Here is a 19281-nt window from a genome sequence, read left to right on the forward strand (position 1 = left end):
GCCAATTTCTTTTGCGTTAATTGATCGATATTTGTGGACGTGCGTTACACATTTATTAGAATCATAACCTTATCTCTTTTGGATTTGATATAGTACCTTTTAAGTCTGGAGGTCGACTCAAAGCGCTTTGCAGGATTTACGGTAAAGTGTAGTGACTGTGTATCTTGTGGGTGAACACAGCAGCCAATTTATGCACAGCAACGTCCCACAGACAGCCAGGAAGGGGATGAATAAATTAAAGTATTAAGAGCCCCAAATTATGTCTGGTATTCGTCTGTAAGACTCTTGTGACTTGAAAATTAGGATTGTGCAAAATAGTGAAAAATTCTTAATTTCAGTCTTAATTTGGAAGCTGATTTGTTCTAAATTAAAAAAAAATGCTCCACATTAAAATGCTGCACCGTTTCAGAATTTCAAGGCTGACACGTCAGTGCAGCTCTGTGTTGGAGGTGCCATCCTTTTGGATAAAGGCATTAAACTGAGGTTTGTGCTTGTTTCTCTTTGACCGTGCCTTCAGCTCCCCTCTCGACTCTCTACCCTCTCCTCGCTCCCTCCCTTCCCTCCCCTCACCCTGACCATTTCCCCCCTCCTCGCTCCCTCCCTTCCCTCCCCTCATCCTGACCATTTCCCCCCCTGCTCGGGTCCTGACCCAACTGTACAGCGCCTTGGGACGTCCTCCCGACGTAAAAGGCGCTTTACAAATGTAATTTTGTTGTTGTTGTTTTGGTTGTTTGCTTCCTGGCTGTGAAGTTTGGTGATCTCAATTAGATTTCGCCCACAAAATACACAGTCGATCCACTTTACAGTATATTCTGTGAAGCGCTTTGAGACGTCTCAACTAGGGATTATTATTATTATTATTGCCAAACTGCCATCCCAGCTAAAGCCGGAGCCTGCTACATTGTACACACAGAGGGAAAAATAGGGAGAGCATTGTAACGTACATATTACAACACAGATTTGCAAAACACTAAGAGAACCATTCTCAGCAACCTATAATAATAATAATCCGAGTATTTGATATAGCACTTTTCACGTGTTCTAGACGTCTCAAAGCTCTTCATAGAATATACTATAAATATTGTAATTGACTGTATATTTGTGGGTGAAACGCGGCAGCCAATTGGGCACAGCAGTGCCCCACTAACAGTCATGGATTGAGAGACCAAATTATTATTGGTTTTTTTTAGAGATTATTATGCCTAGAAAAGGGATCCTCCAATTGACTAACAACCAGGTTCCTGCTTACTGCTAGGTAAACAGACGTGTGAAGTAAGGAAACCTGCTCAACACTTCGTCCTGCCGGGAATCGAACCCAGGTCTCTCAATTGCGAGGGAAAGATTCTAACCACTGAGCTACAGGACTCCTGTATGGATGATGGATGAAATTGGGAAAAATACAGTATTAGCAAACAAAAACAGTCCAAGTTCCTTTGTTGCTTTCTACTCCATGTGTTCCATGTTTTTCTTTGACTGAACAATAAGTTTTGATGCTTTTTGCTTTGTTTCCAAAGTGTTGAAGAGTACTCCAACTATAGCCAAATGGCAAGCATTTCCTCAGCTGCTTTTAAAGCATTGCTGTACATACTCACATGTTCTCTGCCTCCTCACCTCCCTTAGACCTCGAGGCGCAATTAACGAGTTGGCTCACATTGGTCCAACTGAAATTACAGTGCTTTGAGAAACGCCAGATTTGGATCAAGTGCAAACTCGCTCTGAAATTTGAACATTAAAGCATTGAACGTGGATTAATTAAAGTCCAAACAAGCTGCAATTATCCTGCCTGAAACACATTTTCTGGCTTGCTTTACTGAATGGCTGCAGGTCATCCCATGGTGACTAATGATGTTAGCAGACAAAGGTTCACACCGCCATGTGGTGTCCTGTAGCTTAGGGGTTAAAGCATTTGCCTTGCAAGTGAGAGGACCTGGGTTGGATTCCTTGGGCAGGGCGAAATGTTGGGCAAGTTTCCTTATTCCACATGCCTTTTGTTCGCCTAGCATTAAGTAGGTTACCTGGGTGTTAGTCGATTGGCGGATTGCTTTTCCGAAGGTGATAATCCCTTCAAATTTTAATAGAAATAAAAAGTCAAACAAATTTGGTCACTCAATCCACAACTGTTTGTAAGAGCTGCTGTGCGCAATTGGCTACCCCATTTCGCCCCCAAAATATACAATCAATTCATTTTACAGATTATTCTATGAAGTGCCTTGAGACGTCTCAGAGACGTGATAGTACTCAATATCAAATTCAAGAATTATTATTATTATTACTATCTCCCTTGAGCCCTTCAGAAGGCAGACGTGTTTTCTCCCCTCTCTGACACGTGATATTGGCAATGGGCTCTTTAGTCCTGTGGGCTGAGCTATTCTTAAAACACTAATTCGCTGCATCATTCATTGCACAGAATGACAGCCTCCATGCCAAAGGCTGTTTATTGTACTTCTGAAGGACTGTAATTTTATATATAGATATAGAATGTATAAAAAAAACTGAAATTTAATAGGATAGTGGTTTTTGTTAGCTTACTTCTGCGCATTTTAAAGATGATCAAAGTCCAGCCAATCTCTGCTATCCAGATAAAGATAAAAGGTAATTTTGGAGTATTTTGAACGAACACAGGCGAGAGTTCTGAAAGGTACAGCAGGCTACTTGGAGCTCAGCAACCTCATTGCTCATCAGTCACACAAGGGGGACAAAATTGCCTTTAAGTGGCTTGGAGTGTTTTTTATGTGCTACTGAATGGCATTTTTAACATCCTGCCTGGTGAGAAAGGCACAATGTGAAACGCAAGGATTAAATAATTATTATTATTATAGAGAATTTTCCATTGCACTGTTGACCCAAATTACATTACATTGAAGTGGAGTTCCTGCGTGGGGACCAGCTTCTTTATTAAGACATTAGACATGACCCTGTATTAGTCAATCTCGATAACAGAAACAGGTCTTTTAATAATAAAGCTCCCTGGTTTGACATAGTGCCTTTTCACGTTGTTGAGACATCTCAAATCGCTACACAGAATAAACTGTAAAGTAACTTAGATTTTTTTTGAGAGATTATTACCTCGGAAAGCGATCCGCCAATTAATTAACAACCGATTTCCTACTTACTATTAAGTTAATAGACACGGGCAGAGTAAGGAAACGTATCGAAGCTTTCGCCCTGCCCGGGAATCGAACTCAGAACATCTCGCTTGCGAGGCAAGCGCGCTAACCACTAAGATACAGATAGCCTTATAACCTTATCAGAATCTCTCTTCCCAAACCTGAGAGAACAACAGTTTTGTAACTGCTTGCCAGTCATCTATTGCCGCCCCCCCCACCCCCCACTCCCCCCCGCTGGCTCAGCATGGTGCTCAGCCATTGTCAAGCGCTCTGGGACGCTACCCAGAGGCGCTGTGTAAATACAAGTTTTTGTTGTCTTGTCTGGGAGCTGGTTCATAACCCCAAAAGTAGGTTGAAATTCCTGCACATTTTGCCTGTAATTATTTTGCTGTGCCAATTATGTATAATTCTCCTGTCCGATCTTTATTTGGAAACACGTTTTTCTTTTTTAAGAGCTGTAGAAGCTCTGCTTTCAAACTGGACTTAAGAATTCGGTTCCCCGTGTAATAATCCTTGCATCTGATACAGCGATTTTCCTGTCAGGAGGACGCCTCAAAACCCTTCAAAGTTTAGTGTTTATATTTCTAGGCAAACCTGACAGCCCATTTGGGCAGAGCAATGTCCCACAAACAGCCATGAAGTGAATGATCTGTGGAATTGCCAGTCAGGACACTAGGAGAAACACATTTCTCTTCTCAAATAGCGCCATGAGATCTTTAACATCCACCTGAATAGGCAGACGGGACCTTGGTTTAACATCTCATCCCAAGATGGCACCTCCGACAATACAGCCCCCTCCCACCCCCGGCACTGCATTGGAGTGTCAGCCTAGACCATGTGAGTTCAAAGTCCTAATGCAGGGTCTGAACCTGCAAACTTCTTCCTCAGAGGCAAGAGTGCTACGACTGAACCAGGCTGGCACCTAGGTTAATCGAATAAATCTAGACCCCAGGTGAAAATTCTCCCCCCATCCATTAACAGCTGCCAAACTTAGGTAATAATAACGCTTCTATAATTGATAACTTTCAGCGCCTGCTGTGGAAATGCAATTGAAAGTTGATGAAAAGCAGGATTGCTTGCAACAGATGAGAAGACGTGTGTCCTCTGAAGTTGTCTCTGTTGCTTCACTTTCACTTTAATATCCAATTAATTTACCCCCCACCCCGCTGCATCCTCCACAAATTATCTTTACGGTATACTGCCGCACATCCCTATGGCCCTCTGTTAGTGCAGCACAGCACAGTAAATTAACCAGGATTTCAAATGCACTAGAGAGACTTGATGATAATACTGGAAAGCTAGTAATTCACAGCTTTCCAGTAACACAGGGATTGTACTTGATAACAGAGGCATTTAGGCATCGAGGCAGTAGACTCAGAATGATACTTGTGAATAATAATAATATAATAATCCTTACATTTGATATAGTACTTTTCATGTCTTCTAGAATGCACTGAGATAGCAGAGCAAGGGGGACACATTTTCAGAGGGGATTTTGAGGGTAGAGCGTAATTAATGGCTGGAATAGGGTACCAGGAAGTGTGGTGGACTTGTTTTTAAAAGACATAGCTCGGTGCTGTAATGGGAGGTTACTAGGGTAGTATTTCTGGGAGGGTAAGATCAGATTGGCTGAAGGACCTTCTTCACGCAAACCAATCTGGTGAATCTCTTGGGGATCCTGTAATATGAATCCATCAATTCACTTTCACCACACAATTTCAGTTTCCCTTCATGTTGCACTTTTGTTGTCTTATGGGAAATAATATCTCGGAATACAGGATATAGTTTGGGACGTGATATGTGTCTGCCAGGATGGGGGAAGGAGAAATGGATGGACTTTGGTCTTTTTTCATCTAGCAAATTCTTACGTTCTCATGTCAGGAGGGAGTCCCAAAGTACCTTCAACAGCAACAAATTACATTAGTCAGCACACCGGGAGAAACTCCCTTCTCTTTTCGAATAGCTTCATGGGATCTTTAGCGCCCACCTGACAGGCAGATGGGACCTCGGTTCAACGTCTCATCCAACGGACGGGCAGATGATAGATAGAAGAGAGAGAGGAAGGTGGCTAAAGGTGAAGTTAAAGGCTAAATTGTCAATCTTATTTTGTGAGATAGAGAAATGTCACTTTGGAGCAGGAGGATGCGCTCTTGTGAGACTGAGACTTGAGCATATTGTGGTGACAATTCACAGTCCCTTTTACGCCTAACCAAGCTCAAAGTGCTTGAGTTTTTCCACCATGTGACAAACAAAAATCGAAAATAGTGGCCACTTTCCAAGGCTCAGATCCTCATCTTGACAAGCGCAGAAACTTCATTGGAAACGTTTCGGATCAATGCTTATTGATGGCGCTGTAATCCGATAACATTCTTCAGGTTAGCAATTATTCTGTGTGAATCCAATAAGGATCAGCACAGCAGTGTGAAAGGAGAGGATATGGCAGCTTATTTGGTAACACTTTTGCCTTTAGGTCAGAAGGGTTCATGCCTTTAGGATTCATGCCTCACTTTGGGACTTTGAACTCAGTCTAGGCTGACACTCCAGTGCAGTGCTGGGGGGAGCACTGCATTGTTGGAGGTGCTGTCCTTCAGATGAGACAATAAATTTAAATCTGTTTATTCAGATGGACATTAAAGATTCCTTGGGACTACTCAAAAACAGAAGGAAGTTTGTTCTGGCAACCAATTCTCCAGATAAATTGTCCATGCACTTCACAGGTGATTGTGGACATTGGCTGCTGTGTTTGCCTACAAAATACACAGTCACTATGTTTAACAGTAATTCCTGTAAAGAGCTTTCAGTGTTTGGCGCTTAAAAGCCCTCCACGGTCTTGCTAACCCTAACCCTAACCCTAACCCCTTACCTATGACCTTGTAACCTCCTACCAACCTGTCTGCACCCACTGCTCACAGGGCTCTGGCCTGCTTCACGAACCCCACCTTGTCCGCCCTACCATTGGTGGACGGGCCTTCAGCCTCTCTCCCCCCACCTTCTGGAATTCCAACTCACAGTCCCTCCCCCTCGCCCCCTCCGTTGCCTCCTTCAAGACCCATCTAAAGACTCTCCTCTTTGCCGTGCCTTCCATCACCCTCCTACCCCTATCCTCCCCGCCCTCCACCTTCCTGATCCCAACCACCAGCTTGATGGCGGATCCCTGACTGTCCAGCTTCTTGGTAACATGCTATTGACGTGAAAGGTTCTTCACAAATGTAATTTGTTGTTGTTTCTTGTTGTATCAAATGCAAGGACTATCATTATTTAATCACTCAAGGAGCTGAGATGGAGATCAGACAATCTAAATCACAGGGGATTCAATAGTTAGAGACAAGATAGCTGGGAGCAGTGAACACTGTACTACATCCCACGGAAACACACAGAAAGGAGTGGGTGGAACAATACCTCGAAGGGGAAGGTTCACCAAAACAATGAAGGCAATGCAAAGCTTACATTTGGCTTCGCTTACTTCTCAACCCCCAGCACCCACTTGCTTGCCAAACACTCTTGCATGAAAACATGGCATCTATTAAAACGCAGATCGCTAAAACCAGCAAACTGTACATTGCTGACCCAATTTCCCATCATAAACACACTGAGTCAGAGATGAACCTCAAACATCCTGGGTTGGGGGAAAAGACCTTGGAGTCCCGTAGCGTAGTGGTTAGCACACTCGCCTTGCAAGCGAGAGGACCTGGGTTTGATTCCCGTGAAGGGTGATACCAAGGGCAAGTTTTCTTACTCGACACACCTCTATTTACCTAGCGGTAAGAAAGAACCCGATTGTTAGTCAATTGGTGGATCACTTTTTGGGGGTAATATTCTCTTCAAAAAAAATGTAGTCACTAAATCCATAACTGTGTGTGGGACACCACTGTGCCCAATTGACTGCCACTTTCACCCACAAAATAAACAATCAATTCACTTTGAGGTATATTCTCTGAAGCACTTTGGGACGCCTCAACAGAGTGAAAAGGTGCTGTATCAAACTCAAGGATTATTATTATTATTGGTTATTAAAGCCAGAGCTGCTCTGTGAGAAATGCCGTCCTTTGGATGAGACATTAAACCAAGGTCTTGTCTGCCTGTTCAGGTGGACGGTAAAGAATCCCACGCTATTCGAAAAGAGAAGGGAGTTTCTCTCTGCTGCTGTCCTGGCCAACAGTCTCCCAGATAAGATTGGTCATTCACTTTGTGGCTATTTGTGGAACACTGCTGCGGGTAAATTGGCTGCTGCATTTGCCCTACNAAAAAAAACACACTACACTGAGACTAAATCCAATAAAGTGCCTCAAGACAAGCTTCTGATGTCAAAGGCCCTATATCAAACGCAAGGTTTATTCTTATTACAAAATACCCGAGTAAATATTGAAGCCATTAACCCAGTGACAGTGCTTCCATTGTCTGGAGGTAAAGAAGGGTTGAGCTCTTTTTAATCTTTGTTCTAAGGACAAAGTGCCAAGCGAGAGGTTCAGAGCTCTGCTTTCTTCAGAGAGCACTGCGAGAGGACCTGTGTTCGATTCCTGGCAGGACGAAACATTGGGCATTTCCTTACTCCAAACACCTCTGTTTACTGCTAGTTAGCAGTAAATAGGAACCCAGTTGGTAGTCGATAGGCGAATCGCTTTCTGGGGATAATAATCCCTTTAAAAATAATAATTAAAAAATCAATTGGTCACTGAATGTGTGACTGCTTGTGAAAAACAATAAAAAAAATACTGTGCGCAATTGGTTGCTGCGTTTCGCCCACAAAATATAGTCAATTCACTTTACAATTTATTCTGTGAAGTGCCTTGAGACGTCTCGAAGACGTGATAAAGCACTATATCAAATGCAAGGATTATTATTATTATTATCTTGAGAGGTGCTCTGTTAGCTTGCCTTGAAGCAACGTTTTATTGTTTCTCAATTGACATCCAAGGGAGATTGTGATAAGATTTCGGAATGAATTGAAACCTTGCCTTCCACTGCCACCGGTCCTGAATTCTATTCTTCTATAAGGTGTGCATCACAAACCAAAAGAGAAATGACAAAATGTCCCGATGGAATAAAGCAGGCAGAGGCAGTGAAAGTGAGAGGTTTGCGGTTCCAACCACCCATTAAAATGTTTTTTCATTAAAAAAGAATCTGAAGCTTTCAGGTTATAATAACAAGCAGTGATTTTGATATAGTGGCTTATCATGTCATTGAGACGTCTCAAAGTACCTCATAGAATATAGACTGTAAAGTCGTGCGACTGTGTGTATTTTGAGGGCGAGTTTGTTAGTATCCCAGGTAAAACCTTGAAAATACACTGTCAACAACAACGACAACTTGCATTTATATAGTGCTCTTATACAGTGGAGTAGCGTCCTGGAGTACTTGACAGTGGCGGAGTCTAGTCCTAAGCCAGGGGGAGACGGAGAAGGGAGGTGACCATAAGCACAATCAAAAAGGAAGATTTTTAGGTGGGATTGGAAGATTGAGGGAGAGAGTTCTAGAGTTTCAGGGCCTAGTGGCTGAAGGCACTTCTCGCAAGCGTCTCACTTCTTGGCCAGTTGGACCAGCATATCGGTTAGGAGTCGATAGGGAAAAATCTCTGCCCCAATGACTGGTCTGCTCTTGACGCTACCCGCGTGAAGGGCACTATATAAATGCAAGTTGTTGTTGCTCCTCCGTGTTCTGCTCGGGAACTGAGCTATCAAGACCACCACAGAGGTACAACTGGATTCTGATATTCTGTTGACAGGCACCTCACTTTGGAGCTAACTCAAAACCAGGCACCTTACCACCACCACCACCACCACCTCCTCTCCCACCCCAGGTGACAGTCATTGAAGTAAAACCTTCATTAATATAGAGCTCCAATATTGAAGAGGCATAGAGATCCTTCAGATGACTCAATAATATTTAACTTCTGGAGCTCCCTCCCTCTATTAGACCATCTCGCACACCCGACCCCCACCTCTTCCCTTTAAGTTCTGCCTCAAATCGTACCTCTTTGAATGTGCCTACAAATACCTTCTTGCTTAGCGTTCCAACCCCATTCCTGTGAACCCTCTCAGACATTACCCAGAGTGAAGGGCACTAACAACAACAACAACAGAATGACATTTATATAGCCCTTTCACACCGGAAGAACGTCCCAAGATGCTGGACAGTTAAAGGTTTGGACCCTAGCTGGGTGTTGGAATCAAGAGGTATGGCGGGTAGGGGGTGGGTAGGTGGGTAGCTGAAAACATGATTAGAAAGGAAGGTCTTGAGAAGGGACTTGAAGGAGGCAAAGGAGGGGTCGAGGCGAAGGGATTCTGGTTGGAGTTCCAGAGCGAGAGGCCAAAAAGCTGAAGGCCCGACCATCAATGGTGGAGGGGTAGAGCGGAGATTATGAAGCAGGCCAGTGCCCGCTCAGCAGAAGGAGAAGACAGGTTGGTATGGTAACTAACTATATAAATGCAAGATTCTGTGGTTCTAATCAAAGGCACAGCCTGATTTGTTGGGTGCCGTCGGTATGACTGTTGATTAGACCTGAGGTAGAAAGAAGATTGTCACACCAGTGCACCCAGTCTGAGCACTTTAATTACCAAATAGTAATCAGATGTTTCTTTGTCCTTAACTGTTCCCTGGGTGCTGAGCAGGAGGTAACTATACCTCAGGGTCTGTGGGAGATTTCTCGGCTTCTAATGGAATCTGTTGTCGAGTGATGTAAATCCCACACCTGTTCAGTACATCTCTATGTAGATAGGATGCAAGGAAAGTGAAGCATATTATTTTTGGGGTCAGTCAAGCGTCTGATACAAACAGAAACCCATGTACTTATGAGTCTCCAAACTGAACTAATAAGAGTTCTAAATACCTATGAAAATTTTAGGAACTGGTTGGCGAGAGGCAAGGAATGAGATTCCCGGAGTTCGGGAGAAAGTGTAAAAAAAAATGCATGAATCTCTTGTCACATTGGCTGAATAACATTATATGGTGGTGGCTTTTTTTTGCTGCTGTCAGCAAAGGGATATATCAAGGTCTTGCCTTTCAGATGAAATGCAAAACCAAGGTCCAACCTCCCTGCTCAACCTCCCAGTGTCTGGGTCAACATAAATAACAACAACAACAAAATGTATTTATATAGCGCCTTTCATGTCGGGAGGACGTCCGAAAGTGCTGGATAATGAGGGGTTGGCACCTGAGTTGTAGGTTGGGATCAGAGAGGAGTTGAGGGCAAGTGGGGTGGAGGAAGGAAGATGACAGCAGGCAGGATCAAAAAGGAAGGTTCTTGAGATGGGCCTTGAAGGAGGCAAGAGAGGGAGCAGGGCATAGGGACTCTGGGATGGAGTTACAGAGGGTGGAGGCAGAAAGTTGAAGGCCTCACCACTGATAATGGATAAGGCAAGGCGAGAGCGTGGAGCGGAGGGAGCAGACAGGTCGGTGAAGGAGCACGACCGTGGAGGGGCTTTAAACGTTCCCTGGACGTGAAAGACCCCATTTGATAAGAGATGGGAGTTTCTTCCAGTGTCTGGGCCAACAATCCCGCAGGTAAATTGGTCACTCACTTTACGGCCTTTAGCGGGACAGTGCTGCGGGCAAATTGGCTGCCGCACTCGCTTACAAAATAAAGAGTCACTCCACTTTACAGCTGACCCTGCACAAAGTCCTTTGAGACGTCCTCCTGACGTGAAAGGTGTTGTATCAAACAGGAGGCTTATTACACATGGAACAGAGTTTGCGGAAAGCTGTCAGATACAGGGTGGTCACTCTATTCAAGGATTCCGGCTACAGTAGCGAGGAGGAATAAAATGCTCGGGTTATTATTATTGTAATAAAATAAGCGACACAAGATGATGCAGCGATATGTGATGAAAAATGTTATATATTACAGCAGGGAGTTGAAATTAATCATGTCTGGAAATATTAAACCCATTTGTTAATACCACACCTGACTGCAATTATAGTGGTTGTTGTCTTTTCTCCCCAAACTCTGCTTGATTCTCTAACTAAGATAATTAACTTGTGTCGCTATGGTTACCCCAGAGTTAAATCAAAGCTTAATAGCGTGGTTATACAGTAAATAATTGCACCAGCAGAATTGCATAATATCTCATTCAAACTATTACAGAATTCACGATCTTTTAGCTTCTTTTAATAAGGGACCTTGTGAATGTGTTTGTCAGCCTGGCTCAGTTTGTAGCACTCTCTCGCCTCTGAATGAGAAGATTGTGCGTTTAAGCCACTCGTATAGTATAGGCTGATACTCCAATGCGGTGCTGGGGCAGTGCTGCATTGTTGGAGGTGCCTTTCTCCGATTCGAGGGGACATTAAATCGAGGTTCAGGTGGTTGTTAAAGATCCCACGGCCCCTATTCGAAAAGCACAAGGGAATTTCTCTGTGTGCCATGATTAGGGAAACAGGAACCCATTTGATTAAAGTACTACACATCAGCTCCACCAAGATGTCATCCTCTAAACAACGCGTTTTAGGAATCTTGTCACCGTGCAGTTAATTAAACCGTTGGCAAGTGGGGATGAAGGATTTGGGAAAAACTACACTTTCCTTTCTCTACCCTCGGTTTCATCAGCAATCGTATACCCTGCCTAATGGGTTGGGTGGTCCGAGCTAGGCAAGCAGCAGGAAGCTTCTCAGTCAGTGCTCTCAATGGCTAGCTATTGCATTTTTAGTTGCTTGAACCCCATCCCAGTTCTCACCAACGCACACTCTGGGGTCCCCCAAAGCCTGGGTTCTTGCCCATCAGCGTCTAATAGTTTTCAGGATTCAGTGAGCAGGATGTGCGTGTGTCTCCTGGGTGAAAGAGAGAGAGAGAGAGAGGACTCCCTTCTGGGAATAGGGAAATTTCCACGGAATAGGTAGAACTCCTAGTCTGGTTTGGAGCAAGGTGATGGGTTTGGGAGTGTGTCAGACACACACACCACATAAAAAGAATTTGTGCGATTTAGCAAAGTAGGAATCCAGAACATGTAGGATGGGCATTATTCTCTGAATGCAAATGAACAAACCAATATAATCTCATAGCTCTATTTGCTCTGGCACTGCAATGTTGTTGAGATATATTTGGGGCTATCAGATCAGCTTCTGATCTATGAATGTCCACAGTGCAGTATACACTGGCTTTAATTTGACACTGATGGAGGTCTACTGGTGCGCTGGCTGGCTGTTCCACTGAACAGGAGCGTTGCAAGAACACACCGTTTGTGTACAGATGTTTTATACTGCTTTGTTCATTGCCATTAAGAGAAAGATCCACACTGCACCAAGTTCGCTGACAAACTCCAGTCACTGCACTTCACAGTAAAAATCCTGGGAAGCGCTTTCAGACATCTCAACGACATGATAAGGCACAATATCAAATGCAAGAATCATTATTATTATTATTATACGTCATTTAAACAACAGCTTGATGTTGTGATGAGCAGGCGGTAGGGCTGCTATTCCGGACAAACAAGATCAAAGGGCTTTCTTGATCCAAACTGATATAGGAATTGTTCACAGCATCCCACAGCCTGTCTGCAAACGTAATGTAACAAAGACTGTGGATGTGACTGAGATTCCACATGCAAAGGTTGAGTACAATTGGCTCTGAGCCTGATCAGCTTGGGAAGAACCCTGGCATCACTGATACACAGTGCTCCACACACCCACACATGACTTTTAATTCCCTGACTGCATCTGCACCGTGGCTTAGTAAGCTGCCAAACCTATGCATCAAATGCAAAGCAGAGCTCTCCTATGGTAACCATGGCAATTGCTTCTCAAACACATTTTTTTAAAAAAGGATATCACCCTCAATCACCGCATCGGGTCTGGAGACTCACACCGTCCAGGCTGAAGCTCCAATACAGGGCTTGGAGAAGCCATTGGGATTTCCGATCCTGTAGTTCGAAATATCACCCGACAATCTAAAATGGTGCAATAATTCTTTTATAAGACAGCGAGCTTAACAGTGTGTAAAGAAGAGCATACCACCGGTTAATCTGCGGAGAACAAAAGTGGAAGAAGATTTCTTGGCTGTCGTCCCGCTCTTGCCCTGGTTTCTCTGGTGTGAAAAATCTTGCTTCCCTCCTGCCAGTCAGGTCAACTGACTTCTCTCTCTTTCTCTCCACTAATTATACCCCTTTCCGAACTCTTGCCAGATACCTTTACCCCCCTTACCACCCGTCCTGCACGTACTCATCCTAATCAATCATTGGCCTGGCGCCAGCCCGACCGGTATTGATAAAGTGAGTCTCCATTGTCTTTTCTATTCCTTATCTTCCTAGACCTAACACATGATGTTTTGCAGACCTTTCCTCCAAGTCTAGCTGGTACCCAAGGTTACAATAATACTTAGCAAAGTGCATCTGGAGAGAGTGGAGATAACGGGTACCATGGTTCCAGCCTGTGCCACATTCTATTAGTAAAAAAGCTAATTTATCGTCCATTTTTACCTGTTAGTACAATTAATTAAACATCTCTTAAAATGAATATATATATATAAAAACTTGTTCTATTCTAAATGATTATAGGGGAATCCCTATATCCCAATAAAGTGTTGTATTGTCGGGAATCAGATCAGTCGTCCTTCAGATGTTCAGAGACATTAAACCCAGGTCCTATCTATGCCTGTTCAAGTGAGAGTTAAAGATCCCACGGCACTATTCGAAAAGAGAAGGGAGTTTCTCTCTCTCCCGGTGTCCTGGCCGACAATCCCCCAAATAAAACTGGTCACCCATTTCATGACCGTTTGTGTGACATTGCTGTGTGCAAGTTGGTTACCCTGTTCTCCTTCGAAATACAGAGTCACTGCACTTTACAGTATATCCTGTGTGAAAGACTTTGAGAAATAATAAGGTCCTGCATCAAATGCAAGATTATTATAAGCAGCTTGGACTACCTTACCCGTTAGGGCTTTGACTTGCAAGATTAATGGGAGCAGCTGAGTGGGAGAATTCCCTGCCCCCAGTGACTGGTCTATCCTTCCAAGTCCTGCCGATGAGCCAGGCTGGGCTGTGCTGTCGTCAGCGGTGTCCTGGAATACTGCAGACCTGCCTGGCTCAGGAACTGGACTACCAAGACCGCCACTGAGGGTGGGCTCAATTCCACATTCCGTTGCCAAACATGTCACCTCGGAAGCCATATCAACTCCAAGGAATCCCCACTTACCTNCCCCCCACCCAAGAAGGATAATCATTAGTTGGTTGTTTGATATCCAACAAGCCCTCAATAGCGGGATGCTAGGTACCAGGAACTCCCCGCAAGTTTCTTGGTGGGCAACACAGCTCAGTGTGAAATGAATGAGAGCACGGGCTAACATGGCACCATGTGGAGAAATTTCTTGAAAGGTTGTGTTTCCCAATTTCTTTAGATTTTACTGAACTCTCTTCCCAAGAAAGCAAACAGTTGCAGAAATAGGAATCTGAGCGAGACGGGCATCATTATATTGATCACAAAATACACAGGCAATCCACTTTACAATATATTCTGTGAAGCGTTTTGAGACGTCTCGAAGACATGATAAGGCGCTGTACGAAATGCACAGAATATTATTATCATCGTCATCATCATTAAGAATGTAGCTTGACCCTCCTGTCTCACCTCGTCTGGTCTGTGCTTCTCTCTACTCAGGGCAGCACCTACGATTCCCTGCTGTGGCCTTGTGGTTGACAATTGGCCTCTCTATCTGTCTGCTGGGACTTCTTGGGGCTCTCGGCTACGTGTGCAGACGGAAAATCCAACAGAGTTGCAAAGAAGACAATGCAGGTGGGTTTGAGCTTTGAGTGCGATGCTGCAATTTTTGTTGGGTCTCACATCATCAGCCCTTATGCTAACGCTTATTAGCTGAAGGGCACCCCCAAAAAGGTCAACACATTAACCCCCACAGTTTTACAGGATATTCTGAGCTCCATTATTCAGGCTCTGTGGGTAAGCTTTCAGCACTTGGTGCTTTCAAGTCAGCAGGATAATGAATTAATCTGATTAATGTGCATTTCTCTCCTGTGAAGTTACTGAATGTCCTGACATCATGGGCAGTGTTAGAGAAGGATTAAATGCTTATTGATACACACAACAGGGTGTTAAAATAAAACGAAGTGCTCTAAAGGTTTTTTTTATCTGAGTGGTGGAGTGGGAGTGGGGAGAGTGTTTAACACTAATTACGAATCAAACGAAGGAGCCGCAGGTATGATCGATCCACAGATCATCTGCAGAGGTAAGACTGACCATAAAACCAGTACAACACTGCCCAGTAAACTGTAAGTTTAACAGTTCATCTGCCCTCCCTCATCCCAACTTTGCCCCCCTCCCACGCTCGGGTCCTGATCCCCGACTGTTCAGCGCCTTAGGACGTCCTCCCGACGTGAAAGGGGCTTTTACAAGTGTAATTTTGTAGTTTTTGTTGTCGTCGTAAGTGAGCTGCTGACAGAATGATTTGATGCAATGCTGGACTTCTGTGGTTATCGGACGTAGATTGTACTGGGGTCATTGATTTTACTTTAACTGAGGTCCCTTAGCTATTCAAAAAGAGAAGGGAGTTTCTCTCTCCCTGGCCCTGGCCAGCAACCACTCAAGTAAAATTGGTCACTCGCTCCATGGCTGTTTGTGGGACATTCCTTTGCACGACCGGTGGCTGCATTTTGCCCACCAAATACATGGTCATCCCATTTTACAGTATATCCTGTGAAACGCTTTGAGATGTCTCAACGATGTGATAACGCGCCATACCAAATGCAAAGATTATTATTATTAACAATGAAATCAGTTTTCCGTAGTTCTTGAAAGCAATAAATATACTTAACACATTGACAAATTATGGACGGATGCTCTGAAATTTTACATCAAAACAGCAAATCTAGACTCAGGTATAATTTCTACCCAATAGCATTTGATTGAAGGACTTTCAGTTGAAAAAAAACCTTTGAATAGCCGGAAAAGAGAAGATTGAGAGGCGACATAATTGCTGTCTAAGATTCTAAAGGGCAAGACAATCTAGATCATGACAGGCTACTTCAACTTGTCCAGAATAGTAAAACCAGAGGACACGGCCTGAGATTGAACAGGGGAAATTCAAAACTAATCTACCCAAACACTATTTCAGTGAGGGAATAGTGAACCAGTGGAACAGGCTCCCTAGGGAGACGATTGAAGCAGGAAATGTTGATTCTTTCAAACACAGATTAGATAGTTTTTATTATGGGATATAGTACATAGGGAGTTTGGGACATATGTGCATGCGACCGCCGGGGAGGTGGAAGGCGAACTAGATGGACCTTGTTTTTTTTTCGTCTAGGATTTATGTTCTTATGATCTTAGTAGCTATTCCTTTTGTTTTGGGCTTAAGAGTATCCGAACCAGACTGAGAGGTTCACATGTGAATGCCACTTGGAAATAGACATTTCTGTTTCTGGAATGGAATGTGTACTCTCTCCTCGGAGGGACACATACTGCCTTCCTAATGCCAGAGAATATGCAGAGCAGATTGATAATGTCAAGGCTTAACCTCAGAGTGTAATTTGGGGTAAACGCTGGAGTTTATCCTGTTAAAACCGTATAATTGCATAAAATCATAGAATATTACAGACCAAGAGGAGGCCATTCGGCCCATCATGCCTGTGCCAGGTCTTTGGAAGAGTTACCCAATCAGTCCCACTCCCCCTCTCTTCCCCATATCCTTGCAAACTTAATTTGCCATTGGTTTTGCTGCCTGGCAAGCTTCCCATCATTTGTCCTGCTAGGACCACCCTACCCGTTTGGGCTTTGGCTTGCAGGGTTAACAGGAGATGAGTGGGAGTATTCTCTTCCCTCCAAGCCCTGTCAATGAGCCAGGCTGGCTGGTCTATCACCAGGAGTGCCTTGGAGTACTGCAGACCTGTCTGCTCAGGAACCAGACTACCGAGACCGCCACAGAATTTGTGCTTGATTTCAACATTCTGTTGACAAGCACATCACCTTCGAGCTAGCTCAATTGTGGAAGAATTATTTTTTAATAGTAGTATTATTTTTAAATTGCGTGCAAAAATGTGTTTTGTTGAATTCCTGCAACCGTTTCCGAAAGCAACCTTGTGACGATAATAATAATCCTTGCATTTGATATAATGCCTTAACATGTTGTTGAGTCATCTCAAAGCACTTCACAGAATTACATTGTAAAGTGTTTAAGACTGTTTTAAATCCAATTAACACCATTCAACAAAGGCTCCATCTCCCTTAGGCAACTGCAGATCCTGGAATAAAACATCAGAACAAACTGAATCTTGTTAAGTGTTTTCTTTCGTTGCAAAAGTGTTCTCAATTGATGTTTTTTGGGAGTACCTCTCATTAGGAACAGTATAGACTGCATTGTGCTAATTAATTATTGCTGGCCGGTTACAAGAGAGTGCCAAAATAGCACCTTTCAATCTCATTGGATCCAATTCACTGAATAATAATAATAATAAACCTTGCATTTGATGTACTGCCTTATCACATTAAAAATAGTTTTTTATAAAGTGCATTGATTATATTTGTGGGTAAATAAGGCAGGCGATTTGCACACAACAGGGTCTCTACAAACGAGAACAAACAATTTTATCTGGGGGATTGATGGCTAGATCTCTGGGAGAAACATCCTTATCTTTTCAAATATTCCATGGGATCTATATCAAATGCAAGGATTATTATTATTATTATTATCTTTAACGCCCACCTGAACAGGCAAAGATAATAATAATAATACTGCTTGCATTTGATATAGCACCTTATCACGTCTTCTAGATGTCTCAAAGCCCTTCACAGAATATACTGCAAAGTAAATTGACTGTATATTTTGTGGGCAAAGTGGGACCTATGTTTATTGTTTTATTCAAAGGATGATACCTCCAACAACACACTGTATCAGATTGTCAGATTCAAAAAATCTTTCGACTCAGAAGCCAAAGTACCTCCTCTTGACCATGGCCCATACCTGACATTATGAATAGAAGCATAAAGGAAGAAATGGGACGTTATTTCTTTGCCCAACAAGTTATTAGAGTGTGACTATTGAAAGCTGAGTCAATTATACCATTTAAAAGGAATTCTATCAACACCACAGGAAATGGAGGAAAGAGAAGGGAATTGGAATCAATACTGCTCGCTCTCGCAGAAATAAAGCTTTCTCTCTGAATTGTCTATTGTCTGCATAAAGAACACAGCATAACTGCATTCTAATGATGCTCAGCTCTTCAAGAACTAGTGTTAATTTAATGATCACACAGCAGTAACTCATGTCTCATCTGCCTGATTGATCCCATGGCGCTGTTTGAAAAGAGAAGTGAGTTTCTCCTGACCAACAATCCAACAAATAAAATTGGCCATTGACTTCATGGCTATTTTTGGTGTGCATATGGCTGCTGTGTTCACCTACACAATCAATACACTTTACGGTAAATCCTACAAAACGAAAGACATCCTACTAATGTGAAAGCCACTGAATCAAATATAAGGATCTTCAAATCATTATATCCTGAATTGTATCTGGTTTGAGATGTCCTTCCGATGTGAGCAGCTTTTCCAGGGGTAATAATCCCTTAAATTTTTTAAAAAATAATAATAATTTGGTCACTCAATCCACAACTGTTTGTGGGACACTGCTGTGTACAGTTGGCAGCCACATTTAACCCCCTCTCCGCCTGACGTGAAAGGCGCTGTGTAAATGAAAATTGTAAAAATGGAACTTGAAGTTGTTTTTTTGTTGCAGACACAGTCTGTGGTGAGAGGCTGGAATTACATTACTGTGCAGTGAGATGTCCATCTGTTCACAAACTAGCAATAGTTTTCTGCCCACGACTTTCCCTTCTAAAACATCAGGCTCGCTGCTTTGCTGTTGACACAATTGGTCTCAAACGCTATAAGCTCAATTCTTTATGGGTTGCTGTTCTAGTTATTGATGTGCTCAGCAATTGGCTGACAATGAAACCTCACTTCCCTTAATCTTTTCCTCTCTGAACACACAATAACAAACACAGACAAAAATTAAAACACATAAGAGACTCAAAATGGCTGTCACTGTGAGACTCACTCCACGACTGTGGGACATTGTTGTACGCAACTCGGCGCTGCATTTCACCAACAAAATACACGGTCAATCCGTTTCACATTGTATCCTGTGAAGGGATTTGAGACGTTGTGATAAGGCGCGATACCAAATGCAAGGATTATTATTATTAGTAATAAAATCCCACCTAATCTTCACCTGCAAAACCAT

General features: G+C 43.2%; 1 protein-coding gene across 1 annotated transcript in view; it reads left to right on the forward strand.

The window, feature by feature from the left end:
* The window catches only part of LOC103189083 (CD276 antigen), an 89277-nt gene that overhangs the window by 52534 nt on the left and 17462 nt on the right, over positions 1-19281 (forward strand). Inside the window, exon 5 of the mRNA XM_007909353.2 lies at positions 14688-14822. Coding sequence (XP_007907544.1) covers positions 14688-14822 — 135 coding nt within the window. The remainder of the gene's footprint in view (positions 1-14687; positions 14823-19281) is intronic.

Source organism: Callorhinchus milii, unplaced genomic scaffold (genome assembly GCF_018977255.1).
Source record: "Callorhinchus milii isolate IMCB2004 unplaced genomic scaffold, IMCB_Cmil_1.0 Scaffold22, whole genome shotgun sequence".
NCBI lineage: Eukaryota > Metazoa > Chordata > Chondrichthyes > Chimaeriformes > Callorhinchidae > Callorhinchus > Callorhinchus milii.